The sequence below is a fragment of the Gymnodraco acuticeps genome, unplaced genomic scaffold (genome assembly GCF_902827175.1).
Source record: "Gymnodraco acuticeps unplaced genomic scaffold, fGymAcu1.1, whole genome shotgun sequence".
NCBI lineage: Eukaryota > Metazoa > Chordata > Actinopteri > Perciformes > Bathydraconidae > Gymnodraco > Gymnodraco acuticeps.
Window position 1 is genome coordinate 160,484 of NW_022992216.1, and position 19,499 is coordinate 179,982.

General features: G+C 43.3%; 1 protein-coding gene across 3 annotated transcripts in view; it reads right to left on the reverse strand.

The window, feature by feature from the left end:
• Nucleotides 1-453: 453 nt before the first annotated feature.
• Nucleotides 454-19,499, reverse strand: part of LOC117539674 (phosphatidylcholine-sterol acyltransferase-like) — a 69,298-nt gene continuing 50,252 nt past the window's right edge. For all 3 annotated transcript variants that reach the window (XM_034205934.1, XM_034205933.1, XM_034205935.1), the window contains 3 exons: nt 14,843-15,067; nt 6,923-7,115; nt 454-1,505 (listed from right to left, as the gene is read on the reverse strand). In XM_034205934.1, coding sequence (XP_034061825.1) covers nt 1,142-1,505; nt 6,923-7,115; nt 14,843-15,067 — 782 coding nt within the window. In that variant the 3' untranslated portion in view covers nt 454-1,141. The remainder of the gene's footprint in view (nt 1,506-6,922; nt 7,116-14,842; nt 15,068-19,499) is intronic.

A 19,499-nucleotide genomic window follows, 5' to 3' on the forward strand; every position in this document is an offset into this window, starting at 1 on the left:
TGAGATCCTTGTGGCTGCTGACTGTGTTCAGGGAGGACAGTCATATTGAGGCTGTGAATCATATGCGTATGATTTAATAAATGCCCACACCGGGTTATATTTGAACTCTCTGCCTCTGCCTCCTTGCTTGGTCGGGCCGCTCAACGGTCAGCTTCACAGAGGTGCTCCGCGGATTGGTCCATTTGGGCCAATCCGGTAATTTGTTGTTGATTTGGGTGTTCACACGTCACAGAACCCAGGTAGAAAACAATGGAAAAAGAGAAATCTCCAACGAGGCGTTCTGGGGCAGCATAGACAGGTATTTTCTGTGTTAGAGTTTTACTCGCTACAGGGTGTACTTTGAGGGTTTGTGACTCTGCAGACCATTTACATAAACCTTCATAACACACAAGGGGACGGGTAATAACCGGAAAAGCATGACATGGGCCCTTTAAGTAAACATGATAAGCGTGATTTTTGTGAAATGATAGTCTTTATTGTAAGTGGAAACATTCAAAAACATTTGGCACATTTACAAAACAGTTATAAATTCACATCACTAGCTTAATGTATCTAAGAATATAAATATTTCTATTATAAATCTTAATAGAAATATTACAATGACAGCATAAACAATAAAAACAAAAATAAGCTACAAGTTAGGTCACTTTATCAAATTCATAACAGTCATACTCTCAACTTTCCAAAGAGTTTGGATCTGAAGTTGTCTTACTGGACTGTAAGAAAACTACACATACTACAACATTAAATAATCCATCATTAACAAATATACCTATTACTATGTTAATTATAATTATTGGGATAATTATGCGTACCATGATCATTGCCATAAGCCTCATCATGATGATCAACAAATATACGGAACAAACTAACTACACAGTTTATAGAGAATAAACAGATCACGGTCAAACAAGTCATCAGCCTTTAGTTTAGATAAGGGGGTCATGGTTATGGGCTGGGGGGTCAAGGTTAGCTTTGTTCCTGGCCCAGATACGTTTAAAAGAGTTACCTGGTCAAGAGGGGGTGCTAGTAATGTTGGACATGTGCTAATGCTTGACATTTAAACAGATTTAGAAGTCTACTATAGAAAATAAAGCACCTCATGTCACAAGTTTTATTGTTTAATCTCCTAACTGCTCTTCTATTCTGCTCCATATCGGACATCAATCTCCTTGGGAACGTCTGATTGGCCCTCCATGATTTGTTGGACTTGGGTGATCACCTTTTCGTGGAACACAATGTCCAGGTGGGGCAGCCCTCGGTACTCGGTCACATGCACGGGCTGCTCCTGCTGCTCCGCCCACTGTTTGCAAAGGCTCATGCTAAAGCTGTCCACCGTGTCGTCCCCATCGGCGTAGACAAAGTCCACCGGGTCCTTGTTTGGAAACTCCTCGTCGTATATGTATGTCACAGGAGTTGGAAGGCCCACGCCGTACATACACCACACCTCGACACCAGGAGGATAGAGGTCTCCAGTGAGGTTCTTGGTGTCCTCCCACATGTGCCTGCAACCAACAAGAAGATGATGGGGTTGTAAAATCGAATAGATACAATGGATCATATGACTACTTGTGAAAAGGGTTTTTAGTATTGTTTAATCGGCTTTCAATGATTTAATCATTGGGGGAAATGGCCAAAATGTAGTGTGTAAAGTGTAGCAAGGGGGATATCCACTTTATTGATAACGGATATCCACACCAAAACTTTCTCTTCCTTTTGCCAGTCATTGTTTACAATTCGATCTGCAACTCAAGAATGGAATTTGAATTGAGGGACACAAATTCAGCTAATTTATAGAAACAGATATCTTCATATGAATGCAGATAAATAAATAAGAAACGCTTAGTTGGATTGGACATTAATCAGGTTCCGACCCTCACAAAACAGTGATTGGTTGATGTGTTGCCTTTCTTTCAATCAATCAATCAATGTTTATTTATATAGCCCAATATCACAAATGTTACATTTGTCTCAGTGGACTTCACAGTTTGTACAGAATATCAGTATGACAATACGACAACCTCTGTCCTTAGACCCTCACATCGTACAAGGAAAAACTTCCGGAGAAAACCCACAGTTTAAAGGGAAAAATGGGAGAAACCTCAGGGAGAGCAACAGAGGAGGGATCCCTCTCCCAGGACGGACAGACGTGCAATAGATGCCGTGTGTAAACTGAAAAGATAATACATTTACAACATAGGTAGTCCAAATGTTTGGAAATGCATGTGTGTATAATAGGAAGATGAATCCACGAGGATATCCATCCAGGACCTATAATCCAGGACCACAGCCACGACTCAAGATCCAGGGCTCGCGATGCAGGAAACAGGACCGCATGATCATCCATGACTCCGGATCCCAGCGTATATAGACACCAAAAAGAAAGACATTTGGGGAAGCTGGGTTAATCGGAACATGAGAGTACACAGGTATAGACAGAGAGAAGGAAGAAGTAAGGTGTCCCCCGACAAACTAAGCCTATATCAGCAAAACTAGGGGCTGAATCTAATCAGCCCTAACTATAAGCTTTATCAAAAAGGAAGGTCTTAAGCGCGCTCTTAAAAACGGATAGGGTGTCTGCTGCCGAAACACAAACTGGAAGCTGATTCCACAAATGTGGAGCTTGATAAGAAAAGGCTCTGGCTCCCATTGTACTTTTAGAGACTCTAGGAACAACCAACAACCCTGCATTCTTGGAACGCAATGCCCTAATAGGACAGTAGGGTATAATGAGTTTTTTAAGGTAAGATGGCACCTGCCCATTTAGGGCTTTGTAGGCGAGAAGAAGAATTTTAAATTATATCCTGTGTTCTATAGGGAGCCAGTGTAAGGCAGCCAGAACAGGAGAATTTGACCTGCACGCCTCCAGGACCCTGAGGCGGGAAGATAGTGGCCGACCCCTCCCATGACACAACAAATGGCCCAGATTTGTACTATAGAAACTTGAAATCTTGTAGTGCAGGACAAAATACTAATTGGCTTAGCCTTCCAGGTTTGTCAGAGACCAAGCAGTAAGGCAACAGGACACAGGAGTGGTTTAAATAAACTAGGCCTATAAAAGAGGTCAAAAGAAAATACCTCAAAGAAACATAACAGGTGTTAACTCAACAAAACTGACCTGCTACAATGAAAAAACCAAGGAACCTGTATAGTGGCTTGGCCAAACCAAGTTGAACCCAAGGGATAATTAATAGTCACATCATACACAAAGGACACTGACAAAACCCAAATCCCCCCTTTGACATAGAAGCAGGTGGTTTGTCCCAATCTGTCCCAATTGACTCCTTGCAGTATTTATGAGTCCTCAGCGCTCGGCCACTAGGGCTGCACGATTTTGGGAAAAAATCTAATTGCGATTTTTCTGACAAATATTGCGATCGCGATTCGAATTGCGATATTTGTTTTTAAGCGACCCAACGGAAGTTTATTGTAAAATGCGGCCATAACTCCGGCTAGGAAGGTCGCATCAACATGCTCCCGTCTCTAGCACCCCTGCAGCCCGAGCTACGAGTGAAAAAACTAAACTTACAAGAAACTTCCGTTGGGTTGCTTTAAAGTCAAGCTTCAGTTTAAGATTCACCCTGTAATAGAAACATGTGATTGAGCATTACCAACCTGACCCAGATGGTTTGTTTCACCAAACCATCTAAAGCTCCATTGGAAGCCATTTGGAAAGGGCAGGCACTTTCAGAAGCACTTGGCAGGTGATTGGATCAATCTGTCTATCACCTTCTATCATGGGCTACTACTGATTGATTAACAATGGCTGGTACATGTGGAGCACAGCACTTCTGATTGGTGTGGATGACTGACACACAAGAAAAGAAAAACAAATTGTAAAAAAAAAAAAAAATGTTAAAAAAAATTGCAGGCTTTGCGATTTGATAATCGCATCATTTCAAATCGCGATTTCGATTTAAAATCGATTAATCGGCCACGCCCTTTACTGAACCAGGAAGTAACCCCAATGGACATGGTAACTCAAGAGACAAAGAAAGTAATTAATACAAACAAATACTTGTATTAGCTGTGCTAAAATGTTTGAAGTAATGTCAGATTACAATCAAATAAAGAGTTTACCATTTAAAGCAAATGTGTGGTGTTAATTGGCATGTTTTATTGTAGCTGCACTGAAGCAAAACTACTGAAGATGAGGATGCATCGTAGTTGGTTTACCCTGTGTGGCTGTGGTTATATAGGCTTTGTTTTGCAATATTTATTCAAAGGTCACTTCTTATTTGAAATATAAAATGTCTGAGGATAAATACAAGCAATCATAATACTGCCTTCATCAAGAGTCATTGAAGCCCAATACAAATTGATCCTCCTAATAAAAGCTTTTCATCTGTATTAATACAGTTGACACGTGTTTTCAAAATGAAATTAAGTCATTATCTGTAATGAACATTATAAAATAAATCTTCATTCTGTGGTGTTTTATTTCAAAAGTGTTCAGAAAGATTAAATCAATGATATATAATCTAAGATCTTAAAATCAACTAAAGTAAATTTTGATAGCGTGCACAAATGTGTTAATTGCCATGCACCTGATGTTTGATACTGTTAAGTTCAATTTCAGCTATTTTGGGCAAAAATCTTATATTGACTAAACATTTTTTTATAATTTACTTTATTTTTCTATTTCCTTGATGCCTGGGAAATATACCCAGCCTGTAGTTCAACATGCACATTTTCTATACAAGTATGTATAAGAATAACATGAACAAGTTAATTTCCTCTCTCTCCTCTTTTAATAACACAATCAAATCATCTTTAATTTTCCCATGACCTTCACTCCCAAAAATAATTTTGTTATGGTTTGCATTTTATACTTGTATTCAGTTTGGACAGATATCTTTGGGAAAAAAAGCTCCTTTAATGGCATAATGGGTGAATCTGTATACCCTGCTAAGTCAGTAGTATTTTAGTTACATTTATTTTATACATTTAAGGAAAAAGCAAACTCAATAGTGGACCAACAATTGGACTATATCATGTATTCTTAAACCTCCTGTTATCCTGAAATTAACTTTAAACCCTTTATTCTTTGGGGTCATTTGACCCCAGCATTTTGAGACTCAAGAACATTTATCATATTTAAAATGTATGTTTCAGGTTGTTCATTGAAATACAACATTAAGCCCATGCCCCAGAATTCCTATTATGTGAAGTTCGAAACATATATGTGACCTGCTCCATCGAAATCAGTGGCATTGAACCGAAACACATTTAGAGTTGTATACACTGTTGGAAAGAGGAGATTCCTAGCTTTCTAATGATATCAGGATTGTTTTTGTACTCCAAGTGGTTGTCCCTGTTCCAGGTCTATAGCAGAATACATGAGTTATTGTACTCGGGAGGGGAGTTTGACAGGATATTACTCAAAAAGTACACGATAAAAGTGCTTGATTGTACTTGAGGTAGTAGTACTGAGTCCAACAGTAACACTTTCACTGAGAACTTATGGCAAAAAATCATTTTATCTCTCATCAAAGATGGCAGAAAACATACATTATTGTACTCTGGAGGGGAGTTTGACTGGGTATTACTCAAAAAGTACACGATAAAAGTGATTGTATCGATTGTACTTGTGGTAGTAGTCCAAGTAGTACTCTGTCCAGCATTGCCACTTTCACTGAGAACTTATGGCTAAGAATAATTTTTTCCCTCATCAAACTTAGCAAATACATGAATTATTGTACTCGGTAGGGGAGTTTGACAGAGTATTACTAAAAAAAGTACACACTAAAAGTACTTGATTGTACTTGTGGTAGTAGTCTAACAAGTACTGAATCCAACAGTACCAATTTTATTAAGAATTTATGGTAAAACACATTTTTATCAAAAAATATAGCACAAAAACATTCATTATTTTATTCTTCTACTAGCGTCAGTGCCGCTTCTTGGCGATTAGCATAAAGACGCTATTAATCGCACACTCAAAAATGAAGAGCTGCTCATTTGACCAAGCAAATTTGAGAGACGGCTGAGTTGACCGCAGTAAATTGCGAGGGCAGAACAGTCGATACTCCTGGCACATTTCAAACGGACACCAGAATGGTTCCAATACCAAAATTGCATTCCTGTTGCTTACAGATTCCAGATTCATATGTCGATCACCATTTAGTGATTATTTAGTAATGATTACACTTTGTATATAATTACCCCCTGGTCTGCAGCTCCTCGCATCCCTATATAACTTTGTATAGGGACCTTAATGAGTACTTAAGCAGAGTTAGCATTACCCTCTTTTAGCATTGCACTACCAGGATGGATAGAAGGGTTGGGTTTTGAAAACGATAAATATCTTTCTTAAACTTGAGAAGATAACATTTCTTCTTGGTGGCCCTGTAGATTGCTTCTTTAAGAAGCAGAGGTATATTATTTATTCATATCGTTTTTGTATTCAATGTTATGCACTGTTAGTTAATGTTAATTATTTTCCAATACATTTTAATGTATTTTATTTTTTGTATTTTTACTTTGTTGTCTTTTCCTATATGGAATCTATGTCATTTTGGATTCAACTGGGGAGGGGATGAGTGAGGTGTTAAGAGGGGAAGTTCTGACAGGGGGAAAAGTCAAATGGAACGAAAAACTGTTTTCAATTATAACACTGTTTGTATCTGTACTTCAATAAAATAATATAATATACAAAATAAATAAATGTATAAATATATAATAATCCTTTTTGTCATTTTTTTCTGATTGCCTTGATGAGTCTATAATTATTTGTATTTATTTTTGACAAAGACATAGTCCTTTGTTTCTGGGATAAAGTCATTCAGCATTAAAATTGAAGAATAACTTAAAATAGCTTATCAATGATCAAAGAAATCTATGTAAAAGAGACCAAAACCACCACTGAGATAACTATTCGACTCAGAGGGGCAGCACTGATTAGATTAAATCTGTAAATTACCAGCCGTCCTCATAGTTGATATCTGTGAAGAGGCGCTGGTAGTCCTGGTTGGTGTAGTTGATGGTGGGTGTGGAGATGAGCACGTGGTCGCTTGGCCAGGCTTTGGTGGGCAGAATCCAGGGATTAGTGGGCTTCATCCTCTGCTCCTCGCGGATCTTGATGATGGAAATCATCGGGATGCCGTCATTTTCTCCTGCAACAAGTCAGGAATAGGAGAGGTTTTAGTAATAAAATATGAATGTTTTATAAGACAACATTTCTGATAGCATTGTCTTATTTATGGCAGTATATAGCATTTGTATTCTATTGCAAGTGATTTGTGATGTTGCAAGTCTGTCATCATCTTTTTGGGCGGTAGTAAATCAGTCTTTAGAGACTTGAATTTCCCCTTGTTGAATTAAATAGGTGGCTTCCTCTCATGATACAGAAATGTTATCATTATTGAATAATATTTAATCAGGGCATATACATGTTAACATTTCAACCTATGACTTGTTAATTTTAGACTGCTGACTTCCTGTATCTTATTAGCAACAGATCAACAGTGAAAGTAAATAACCATCTAATTTGATGTAGAGTACATAGAAATGTTTCAATATAGAAAGGTGTATCGAAACTGACCCTCTCTTAGCCCATGTTTGTGTTTTTTTCTTCCATGCTGGTTCAAACCAGGGGCCTGTACTACGAAGCTGGTTCAACCTAATCTGGATATGTTTGAGTTAGCCGGTTGGCCTAATCCAAAACATACGCGCTCTCGCTAAACTGTACGACACGGGTTATCAAGTGGATCGCTCGAGCCAGCCGTGTCCTATCTATTTAGGTGCGCGTTCATGTGAAAGGGGTGGTATTTGGAGCATTCGACCAATCACAAACATGGAGAAGCATACTGACAGCGCAGCGTCATACTTCCTGAATAAAAAGTCAACTATAATATTAGACATATGAAGAAGTTAAACTTTAAACATCCATGACACTTTATCCAGGATAAAAGCCACATAGGCCTAGTTGCACCTGCAAGGTGAATACAGCTGGTAAAAGAAAAAGTGTTTGAATGCGTACATTAACAGGTTTATGATATCACTGCCCCGTATAAGACACGAGTGGATCTGACTTTAATTACATTTGTCTCGAGTGTTTCGTCAACTTAATGTGTTGCTTAAAATAATACTTCTGCATACATGTCACACTGTGAGTGTTGCACGGCCAGATACGGCTCAGCTGATTCGGATAAGGAAATATATGATACGTTATGATGTGATATGCCGCGGACTGTACTTAATGTTACTCTGATCCGGTTACCATTATGTTGTGGCAGATATTTAAGTAAGCTTTCTTAACGCTAATGTTATAATAGTCAGATTGCTCTGAAGATGGGAGGTGATATTCTATTAATGTTCACATTCACACAGTCGGTGATTTTTGCCGGCCGTCTTTCCTGCAACGGCAGCTTTTCTATATTTCCTTTCTCCTGTAATATGACTTGATCGCTTTAAACTCTGCACACTTGCCCCTTTCACACCAACGCGTTTTCAGCTCCGGGTCGGAGCTGGAGTGTGAAAAGTACCGGTTTTTCCTGTTCACACCGCAGAGACGCCGCCTCTTAGCTCCGGAATCCGGTTCACTTCCAGCTCAAAAAAATTGTCGGTCTAGAGGCAAGAGCTTCGGAGCTAAGAGGCGGCGTCGCTTACGTCTCTCTTAAGTCGAGGCGGGAGCAGGGGCATGGGCGGGATCAACCTCCTGAACAACAACAAGATGCCTGCGTTTTATCCAGTTTGTACACAACGATGGAAAACCTCAAACTGAATAAGCAGCAGTGGCCTTTCATTTCATTTCGTAAGAGGATAACCAAAGCGAACAGTGCTTCAATACAATCGGCCATTGTTGTTGTTGTCGATGTGAGGGATTTCCGCGCGGTTTGGATTTTATGAAGCAGGCACGTAAACGGTGACGTCATGACGCAGCAGCGGCAGCTCTGGGCGGTGTGAACAGAGCGGGAGCAGAAAAGGGAAACCGGAGCTGAACCAGAAAATCTCCCGCTCGGAGCTAGAAAGGGAAAAGCGCTGGTGTGAAAGCCGCAACGGAGCTCTGATTGGTCAGCAGGGAGTGTGTTATGTATGTGTCACATCAGGTGTGACTGTGCCTTTAAGATGGCACCGGGAGTTTTGGGATGTGTGAACCGAATACAGTTGTGTTGTTGTGGTGTTATCATGGGAGCGTATGTAACAACGTGTTCAATAAACGGTCAACCTAAATGTCGTAGTCCATAGTCTTATATATACAACATTGGCGACGAGGATTATGGATTCTCTACTCTCACCTCTCTCCCCGTTCCTCGCACTGCCGGGTTAACCGCCGATTCCGTGGGTTCGCTGGCTTGAGTCCTTCGAAACGTTCATAGTAGCCGCGGGGCTAGCTGAAGCTAACAACGACAGGAAGAAAGCCCTGCTGATACACTCACTGGGCAGCGAGGGACAGCAGATTTTTATGACTCTCGGACTCGCTCCGAAATATGCGGACTGTGTTACACTGCTCACTGGACACTTTGCTGCTCCACAAAATGTTATGCTCCGGCGAATTGTTTTTCGGCAACGCCGGCAACAGGTGGGGGAGTCCGTCCACCATTACTTGGCTGATCTGAGGGGACTAGCCAGCCTCCGTAAATTTGGGGCACTGGAGGATGAACTAATACGGGATCAGCTGGCTGAGCACACTAACAGCTAGACGCTCAGAGAAAAGCTGCTAATGATGACAGACAAGCTCACTTTAATAAGAGCAGTGGAGGTAGCTTTCCAGCTTGAGTCAGCAGCAGCCTTAGCATCCCAGCTAGCTCCCTCCTCCGGTTCTTTTCCCCACAGACCCATGCTACTAACTCAAACGGTGGCGCTACCCATGGAGCCTCCAGGGGAGGTTTTCCCTGAAGACAACTTTGATGTGAACCTTGCAGCATGCCAGGGTACGGCAGCACGCCGGGCCTGTGGTAATTTTGGCTCATCATCGCACCAGAGTCGAGCTCCGAACTGCCCTGCCAAGGGACAGGTGTCAACGCTGTGGCAGACAGAACCATTTCGCACGGGTGTGTTGCTCTGTTCCTGCAGCCGACAGCCCACCTCCACGTACGCCTGGGCCACATGCACCGACGACCATCCACTCAGTGGGCGTCATCTCCCGACCGCTAAAGTGCTGCACGGTGGAGCTGGATGGGGTCTGCCTCCCGCTGCTGCTGGATACGGGGGCCTCCAAGTCGCTCCTGAATGTTTCCACGGTCCGGCGTCTCTTTCCGCTCCGAACACTCACCGCCGACGCCGAGGATCTGTACGGGTATGGACACTCTAAAATTGGAATGGCGAGCACAATCACCTTTGCTGTGTGTTACGGGACTAAGGCTCTCCCCGCATTCACCTTTCAAGTGTCTCATGGGTTTTGATTTGTTTTGTGAGTTGGGTTTCACCCTTGTGGACAATTCTGGGGCCGCTATCTTGTCTGTTGGCTCGCCGTGGCATCAGCGCTGGCCTGCCCTGTTCAGTGGTTTGGGCTGCCTCACCGCCTTTGACCACCAGCCCCTCCTCAAGCCTGAGGTACACCCCGTGATTCAGCCCTGCCTCTCGCCCTGCGCGACGACGTCACCGCCGAGCTGCAAAAACTCTTGGACGCGGGCATCATCGAACGCATTGATGGTTCCTCGTGGATTTCAAACCTGGTGGTGGTGAAGAAGAAGTCAGGGGGCCTGCGCCCGTGCATCGACCTCAGGCCGGTGAACAAGGCCGTGATACCTGACAGGTATCCGCTGCCCACAGTGGAGGAGCTAGCCGCACAATTCTACGGCTCTTCCATGTTCACGAAACTAGACCTTCGTCAAGGCTACCTGCCTTTTGGCCTCAGTTCGGCCCCCCGCTGTTTTCAAAAAATCATGTCCACCATCTTCGCCGGCATCCTGGGCGTGGTCGTCTTCCTGGACGACATAGTGGTTAATGGTGCTACACCAGCCGTTCATGACGAACGCCTGGCGAGGGTGCTGGACGTCCTCGCCAGTCACAACCTCACATTCAATGGGGAAAAGTGCACCTTCGAGTTTGTGGGGTTCCGCCGATGGCCTCAGCCCGCTACACTCCAACGTAGAGGCGGTGCTGCGCCTGCCTGAGCCGTCCTGTCCGGCTCAGATCTCTTCGTTTCTGGGGATGACGGCCTACTACCTGTGCTTCCTTCCTCAGTACTCCTCGACCACCTCCCCACTACGCAAACTCCTGAAAGACGCGGTCTGGGAGTGGACCCTGGCCTGCTCTGCCGCTATTCGCCAGCTCAAGACGCAGCTCACCTCAACGCCGGTGCTCGCATTCTTTGACCTGGCGAGCCCCACGTTCGTGACCTGTGACGCATCCAATACGGCAATAGGAGCGGTGCTGTCCCAGATCCAGGGGGGCACAGAACGCCCGGTGGCGTTCGCCTCTCGGTCCCTCAACTCGGCCGAACAGAAATACTCAGTGGGGGAGCGGGAGGCGCTGGCCTGCGTCTGGGCGTGCGAGCGGTGGCACATGTACGTGTATGGGCGGCATTTTAGGTTGCGTACTGACCATCAGGCTCTCACAGCCCTGCTTGCTACATCGGGGTCGGGGCACAAACCACTGAGGATCTACCGCTGGTCAGAGAAAAACTCCTGCCATATGACTTCACCACAGTGACCACCCCAGCGACCGGCGCGGGCCAGGACGCAACAGAGTCAGAGCTCATGCTCCACGCCCCACTTCAGGCCGCGGTTTCCCTGGATGACCTTCGGCTCGCACTTACATCCGGGAGGGATGGCCTGCGAAGTTCCCGGAGGAGCTGGCGTCTTTTCATCGGGTTAAGGACTAGCTGACCTACTGGAACGGTGTCTGCGTGGCCTGGGGACTCCGCATGTTAGTTCCCATCGACCTCAGGATACGCGTATTGTCTATGGCGCACGAGGGCCACCTGGGTATCGTGAAGGTGAAACAGCGCTGCAGGGATTTGGTGTGGTGGCCGGGCATAGATCGAGATATAGAGACAATGGAGAAGGAGTGCACGGCCTGTCTGGTCAGTGGCAAAACTGGCCCGCCACCCCCACCGCCCCCACCGCCCCTGCAGCCCTTGCAGTGGCCGCGCGCACCTTGGGAGCACATGCAGCTGGACATCTGTGGGGAGCTGCATGGCGTCCCGCACCACCAACGCTTCCTCCTGGTGGCCTACGACCTCCATTCGAAATGGCCAGAGGTGGTCGCCACAGGGTCCGTAACAGCTCGGGTGGTCACAGACTTCCTCTCCTCTCGGTGGGGCAGTCCTAACTTCATCACTACGGATAACGGCCCACAGTTTGTCTCCTCTGAGTTTGCCACCTTTGTGGAAGGGATGGGGATTAAACACATCCGTACAGCTTTCTACCACCCGCAAGCAAATGGGGGGGTGGAAAGGTTCAACCAAACCCTAAAGAACGGGATCAGAGCACACCTGGCAGATGGTCTTCTGTTCTCAGCCGCGCTGCGCCGCACCTTGCTTCACTATCGTGCGACGCCACATTCAACTTCCGGCAGCTCCCAAGCCCTCTTGATGATGGGCCGTGAGCTGCAGCTCCCTTTGGATCGGCTACGGGCCCCGGCGGCCGTCACGCCAACAGCCGCACCCTGCCAGAACGCCAGGGTCGCAGAGGCTCAGCGTCGCATGAAGCAGCGGTTCGACAAGAGACGGAGGGTGAGAGCGCTTCCCTTCACAGTGGGGGACTGGGTCAGGATTCACCATCCTAACCGGGACCACAAGCTGCTATCCTTCTGGACGGCGCCGATGAAGGTCACCGCTCAACTGGGGTCAGCCACCTTTCGTCTGGCCGACGGATCACAGTGGCATACAAGCCGGCTTCGGAAGGTAGACCCAGGGCCCAGGGAGGACGGGGACTTTGTTTTTCCTGATGAGCAGTTGCAGGGTCCAGCCGGGTTCCCCCCTGAGCCGGTTGAGCCAGTGGTTCGTCTTGAAGCTCATCCGGCCCGTGTCCGGGTCAGACCAAGATACTTGGAAGACTATATTGTGAGCTTGTGACTCTCAGGGGTAATGTTCAGAGCATAGTCTGTTGCGTGGCAGAATAATCCACATGGCTATGCTGGTGACTGGTAGTCTACCCAGTTCATCTAGAGTAGATAGCTAAAAGTTAATTGGGTTCCTTGTGGGGGGGTTATGTATGTGTCACATCAGGTGTGACTGTGCCTTTAAGATGGCACCGGGAGTTTTGGGATGTGTGAACCGGATACAGTTGTGTTGTTGTGGTGTTGTCATGGGAGCGTATGTAACAACGTGTTCAATAAACGGTCAACCAAAATGTCATAGTCCATAGTCTTATATATACAACACAGTGCTTTCACTGAGTTGAGCTCTTAGCCTGCAACCTAACCTGGGGGGTATACTACGAAGCAGGATTTTCGTTTAGCAAGATAACTTCTGGGATTTCCGGTCCTACGAAGCTGGTTCACTTTTTAGCGGGCTAGATAACTTATTCTGAACGGCTAGCCTGCGCCGGAGCAGGATAGGTTCCAGGATAAGAGATCAACTCAGTGAAAGCACCGCCTGCTGACAGAGCTCAGTGTGGGGAGGAAATACAGTTTAAACTGCCGTTGCAGGAAAGACGGCCGGCCAAAATCACTGACTGTGTGAACGTGAACATTTATAGAATATCACCTCCCATCTTCAGAGCAATCTGACTATTATAACATTAGCGTTAAGAAAGCTTAATTAAATATCTGCCACAACATAAGTAACCGGATCAAAGTAACATTAAGTACAGTCCGCGGCACTGTGAGTGCAGAGGTCGATGTGTCCCATTATCATTCATATCATATCACATCATAATGTATCCTATATCTCCTTATCTGAGTCAGCTTCTTGAGCCGTATCTGGCCGTGCAACACTTACAGTGTCACATACTGTATGCAGAAGTATTATTTTAAGCAACACATTAAGTTGACGAAACACTCGAGACAAATGTAATTAAAGTCAGATCGTGTTTTAGACGGGGCAGTGATATCATAAACCTGTTAATGTACGCATTCAAACACTTTTACCAGCTGTATTCACCTTGCAGGTGCAGCTATGTGGCTTTTATCCTGGATAAAGTGTTTAAGTCATGGATGTTTAAAGTTTAACTTCTTCATATTTGACTAATATTATAGTTGACTCTTCATTCAGGAAGTATGACGCTGCGCTGTCAGTACGCTTCTCCATGTTTGTGATCGAATGCTCCAGATACCACCCCTTTTATGTGAACGCGCACCTAACTAGATAGGACACGGCTGGCTTGAGCGAACAAGTTGATAGCCAGCGTTGTAGGACAGTTTAGCGAGAGCAGCTTTGTTTTGGATTAAGTGAACCGGATAACTCAAAACATATCCAGGATAGGTTGAACTAGATTCGTAGTATACCCCCCTGGTCCCGACCAGGTTAGCCGCACAGCATAAGTTACCATGGAGATCTAGCCTGCTAAAAAGAGAACCAGCTTCGTAGGACCGGAAACCCCGAGTTTTCCCTGAAGTTAGCCGGCTAAGCGAAAATCCTGCTTCGTAGTATACCCCCCAGTTCTCAACCCAACCCCAGTAACATTTATATAATTAATTCTGGGAAAATGCTCCTGGCCTGTCCTTCCGGAAATCACAAAAACACAAAACTGCTACACTGTGTTTCTCTCTGAATAATGTGTGGCAACTTTGGGCCAAGCACTCATTTCACTGCAGACTTGTTCCGAGGTGTTTTTGAAAAGTGGTGAAGATATACAGGGTCTGAAGATTTTTAAATCTATTTCAACAAATACAATTTAAACAATGTAAGTTGTTTAAGGTCAGAGTGGATAATAATGATATTGGTAAAAAACAAGAAACTACAGGACAGTATGTCACAAAGTTTATTGTAGATTTCCAAACTGGCCATTACCTGATGACAGGGCTCTGAGTATTTTGACAGCGCCCCCCCATGGAGCTGCTAGGGAAATGAAGCCCCTGATGTATTTGTCCTTCCAGGCCTGAGGCTGGTGGTTGAGGAAGTAGAGTACGTAGTGGCAGCCCATGCTGTGTGCCAGCAGGAACACAGGCTTCTGGTACTCCTCGTACATCTCCTCCACCAGTTCGTGCAACTTCGACAAATACTCTGCGTTCTCATCTGTTGGAGGAGGGGACATCATGTGTTTTTCTTTATTATCATGCGTGATAATGATCAATTACTATCCTTGATCTCATTATTATCAGTATAACTTAAAATTGAGTATTGTGATGGTTCTATCAATACCGATACTGCTTATTGTTGCTCTTATCGATATCATGATGAAAGTGGGCATGTGTCCATCTTACACCATCATCAGAGGGCAGGGTTTCTCAATGACTGTAGTTAACTATGAAAGGACCTCTCACACCTATATGCTTCTGCAGCAACGCGGACAGCAAGAACTGTATAACTCTTTAAGCAGCAAAAAAAAAATGTTGGTTCAAACAGCTGTCCACAGAGTGGTGATCTGCAGAGCAGACACACCAATGCACATGTATACATGTTGCAAGTTCAAAGTTAGGCTAACTTACCTAGCAAGTAGTTAGCGATGCTATGCTTTAGTAGAGGTTCAGTTGTATCTCCGTAGCTAATATTCTAGCAAGCGGTTGCAAATGTAGGCATCTATCAGAAAAAAGGCAACATTTGTAATTGTTTGGATTTGTCCTTAGCTTTTTTTTGGTCTCCACCAATCCCTGAGAAATCAAAACATTTAAACTGCTAGATAAATGTCTTGTTTATCACCAATTGGTCACTTTGTCTGCAATTCAAAAAAACAAAACAATGAGCTAAAAGGAGGCCAAAAAGCCAAAAAAGTTGAGTAAAAAAATATTTTTACACCAATAGCACCTTGAACGAGCCAAGACGAATTGTTGGGCAAAGTTAGCTCATGCTAAGCTAATTGAGCATTTAGCTTCTTAACTGTCAAATATTTAACTAGAGGTAGTTAGTAGTGAAAGAGGGGGAACACCAAACTGAAGTTTGTCAAGAGACCAGACACAACTTTAATCAATGCTAATGTTGCTACATGTTTACTGGATGGGTAAATCAGCAAATGTTTGCTTACATGCTGACAATGTTGTATTAGGAGCTTATTCAATTGCCTCCAAGTAGCCAATTTCTCTTGGTGGAGCTTTAACAAAAACCAAAGACTGCATATAAGAAGTGAACCTAGTCTCCATGACTTCACCCATTGGTGTGTTTGCCACGGATTTGAAGATTCTAATTTGGCATTTTGGCCATTGCCATCTTGCTGCTTTATTCTCAATGTAACTCTTAATGGGACAATTATTTACAAATGAATCATGCTTCTTGGAAAAAGTCTTAAGACCAGCAAATGATACCTTAAACTTATTCGGAAACTGTTTACTAAGGCAGTGTTTTTAAAAGTGGGGGCCCCGACCCCCCGGGGGCCGCCAGGGGACGCCAGGGGGGTCGCGCAAAGTTTGAGGGAAAGGGGAATTTTATTTTATTTTTTAAAGTTACATTTATTTTTTTATATTAATAACTGCATATCTATCAATCCATGTGTCCTTTGATGCCAATCTTTTAATATTTTTTACTTATTCATATATATATATTTTATTTTTTTTAAATCACACGACCACCCTTCAAGCCAATCAGAATCGAGCTGCCGCTACTGAGAGTGAAACTGAGTATCTGCTCAGCTTTTGGAGCAAGTGAGAGCTAGTGAATATTTCGCTCTGCAGCTGGATGAGAGCACGGATGTAGCAAATATTGATGTTTATATATATGAATATAAATATGTTTATTGTTAATATTATATATAATACTATTAAGGCATAAGTAGCTTTCAAAAATGCTAAAAATATATGTTAATTGTTCATATTACTGTTCAAAATTATATAATATTATAAAGACAGAAATCACTTTTAAAATGCTTTAAAAATATGTTTACTGTTGATATTTCTGTTTAATATTGTGTTAAGAATGTTTATAACAGAAGACACAATGAATGTAATGAATGACAAACAAAAGATAAATACAAAAAATGTTTAGAAGTAGAACTGATTATTAATTATTAATACAAATATATATTAAGAAAATGTATTAAGCTGTATAATTAATTTGTCATATTCTCCATCATAATGTACTCATCATTTTTTTTTAAAAAGACGATAATGCTATATGGGGGTCCTTGGCATGGCAAAGTTTGGGAACCCCTGTACTAAGGTAATAAATTAAAGGTCTCCTATTATGCTATTTTTAGACATATATTATAGGTCTCAGATATATAAAAAACATGTCTATGAAGTGTTTTGCTCAAAATACCAAACAGATCACCTATTCTAGCCATGCCTCATACCCCTCTATTTCAGCCCTGGTATGGTGCTTTTCCACTGCAGGACCTGGCACGGCTTAGTACGCCGTATGGTATGGTTAGGCCTTGGTAGGCCAGGCTCACTTTATGCTGCGTTTCCATTACAGTTTAGTAACAGGGGTAGTAACTATAGTGACGCTGTGTAGGCGGGGCGATCGGCTGTTCGGCGGGCGGAGCGACGCCGCAACGCTACGTAAAACTGCCGTGACGTCATCTTCAATGCGAACCACAAAACCAAAACATCAGCCGTTAGCTGTTAGCACCCAGAGCTCACAGCTCCTCATATCTGTTCAGAAACTAGACAAAAGTTAAACAAGAACAAACCACAGACTGTCTGTGTCATGGCGAATACAGTCGCTGGCTTATTTATGTCTGTAGGCCGTTGTTGTGAGTGTGGACGGAGCATATACAACGTTAGCTTAGCCTGATCGATCCGATCTCCATTCAGAAAACACGCATTTTAAAAGGTTTTTCTCCTGCCGTCTTGTCTGCAGACTTGTCAAAGCATTAATTCATGGTTTTTACTAACCGGTATCAGTATGTTGTTGCTTCGGCATCATTTTAAAACCTGTATTACAATTAAATCATGGTAACATATGTTTTTGTTGTAATTGTAGCCCTCTTGCCAGCGATTTTCTCTAACCATTCAGCAGTCGATAGTGTTTACGTCACTAGTTTAGCATATTCAGCCCGGTTGATGGCCCGGTAAGAACCTCGATTTTGGAGGGCCAGAAAAAAGGTGAAAAAGTAGCCCTGGGCTGGAACTACCCCTAGTGGAAAAGCAAAAACAAACGTGCTACGTGCTGCAGTGGAAAAGCGTCATAATGGAGAAGTGCTGATTCTGGGTCTGGCCCTTTAAATGTTGCTGAGCTGCTGCTGGCCACGCCCCTTTGGAGCAAGCATGAGCTCTCCTCTGTGAAGAGAGAGGTTTCTACCCAGATTCTCAGCTAAATACTGCCTTGATTAAACGCCATATTATATTCCAAACCACATAGAGGATTATTTCTGAAACAGTATGGAGCTCAAATGCTTTTTCTCTTGCGGGTTTACTACAAGGTGAGTACCTTTTTATATCCGTCTTTTTTACACATACTCTCTCCAATACAGTGTTAGCTCTGAGTGTTAGTGATGCTTGCCAGGGGCGGATCTAGACACATATTCATGGGGTGGCAAGAGGGTGGTAGGAGATTTTGAGGGGTGGCAATCAATGTTAACTTGGAAAGCCACAATATTAATATTTTAACTCAATAACATAGGTGACATTATTGTGGCACATCAGTAAAGCCTTACATATAAATATATAAGGTGGCAGACATCATTTAATGAATTTTAACTGAACAATAACTGAATGAGTTTGTTTCACTCTTAGACCAGCAGGGGTACCAAATCTATGCAGACTGCTGCAATAAGTACATTAATTAACTGTCTCATCGATGTTTGTCTGAATGAATATGATACTATTAACAATCATATTATTCCTATCAGCTGTCAATCACTGTTATGATTCACATATTCATTTATTATTGAATAAACTATATTTTTTGGAGGAGTTAATGATGAATGTTCCTCAAGATGCTTGCTCACCCTCCTTCAAATTTGAAAGACAAGTAATTATATCATGTATCAAAATTCTAAAGATTCAGAGGAACAGTTCAGCGCCCCACAACTTTACTGCAAAAGTTACAACCTTGACTTTATTCAGAAAGAACATGAAAGAAGTGACTAACTGCATCAGTTAGGGTTAAAAAACGTGTATTCAGCTAAAACATATACTGGACATCGCTGCAGTTATTATCCAGTGGAATGCATTTACCTACTGGCCTAGTTAAATCAAAGTGGTTACTTTTTTTTTGCTGGGCACAATGAAGTTTTACACAGCGTCTTATTTGACTTTCTCAGGACTTAAAACTGTTTTTTGGGGGCAGACCCCCACAAAGAAGAAACATGTTATACACACGTAAGGTCATCATCTTAACAGTTTTTTATGCTCATCGAGTCATCCGTGAACAGAGCATCAAGTTGGCATGCTGAATGCGGCGATTACCATCTTGTTCAGCAAAACGCCTCACAAACTTATTAAGATCAACAGCTTTAGTGCGTTTTGATTCAATGCTGAGTACAGCCAAACTTGACAGTCTCTTCTCTGTCATTGTAGACCGCAAATACCTCATTCCTTCCGTCTACTTGAGTCCGAATGCTTCTCGTTTTGCG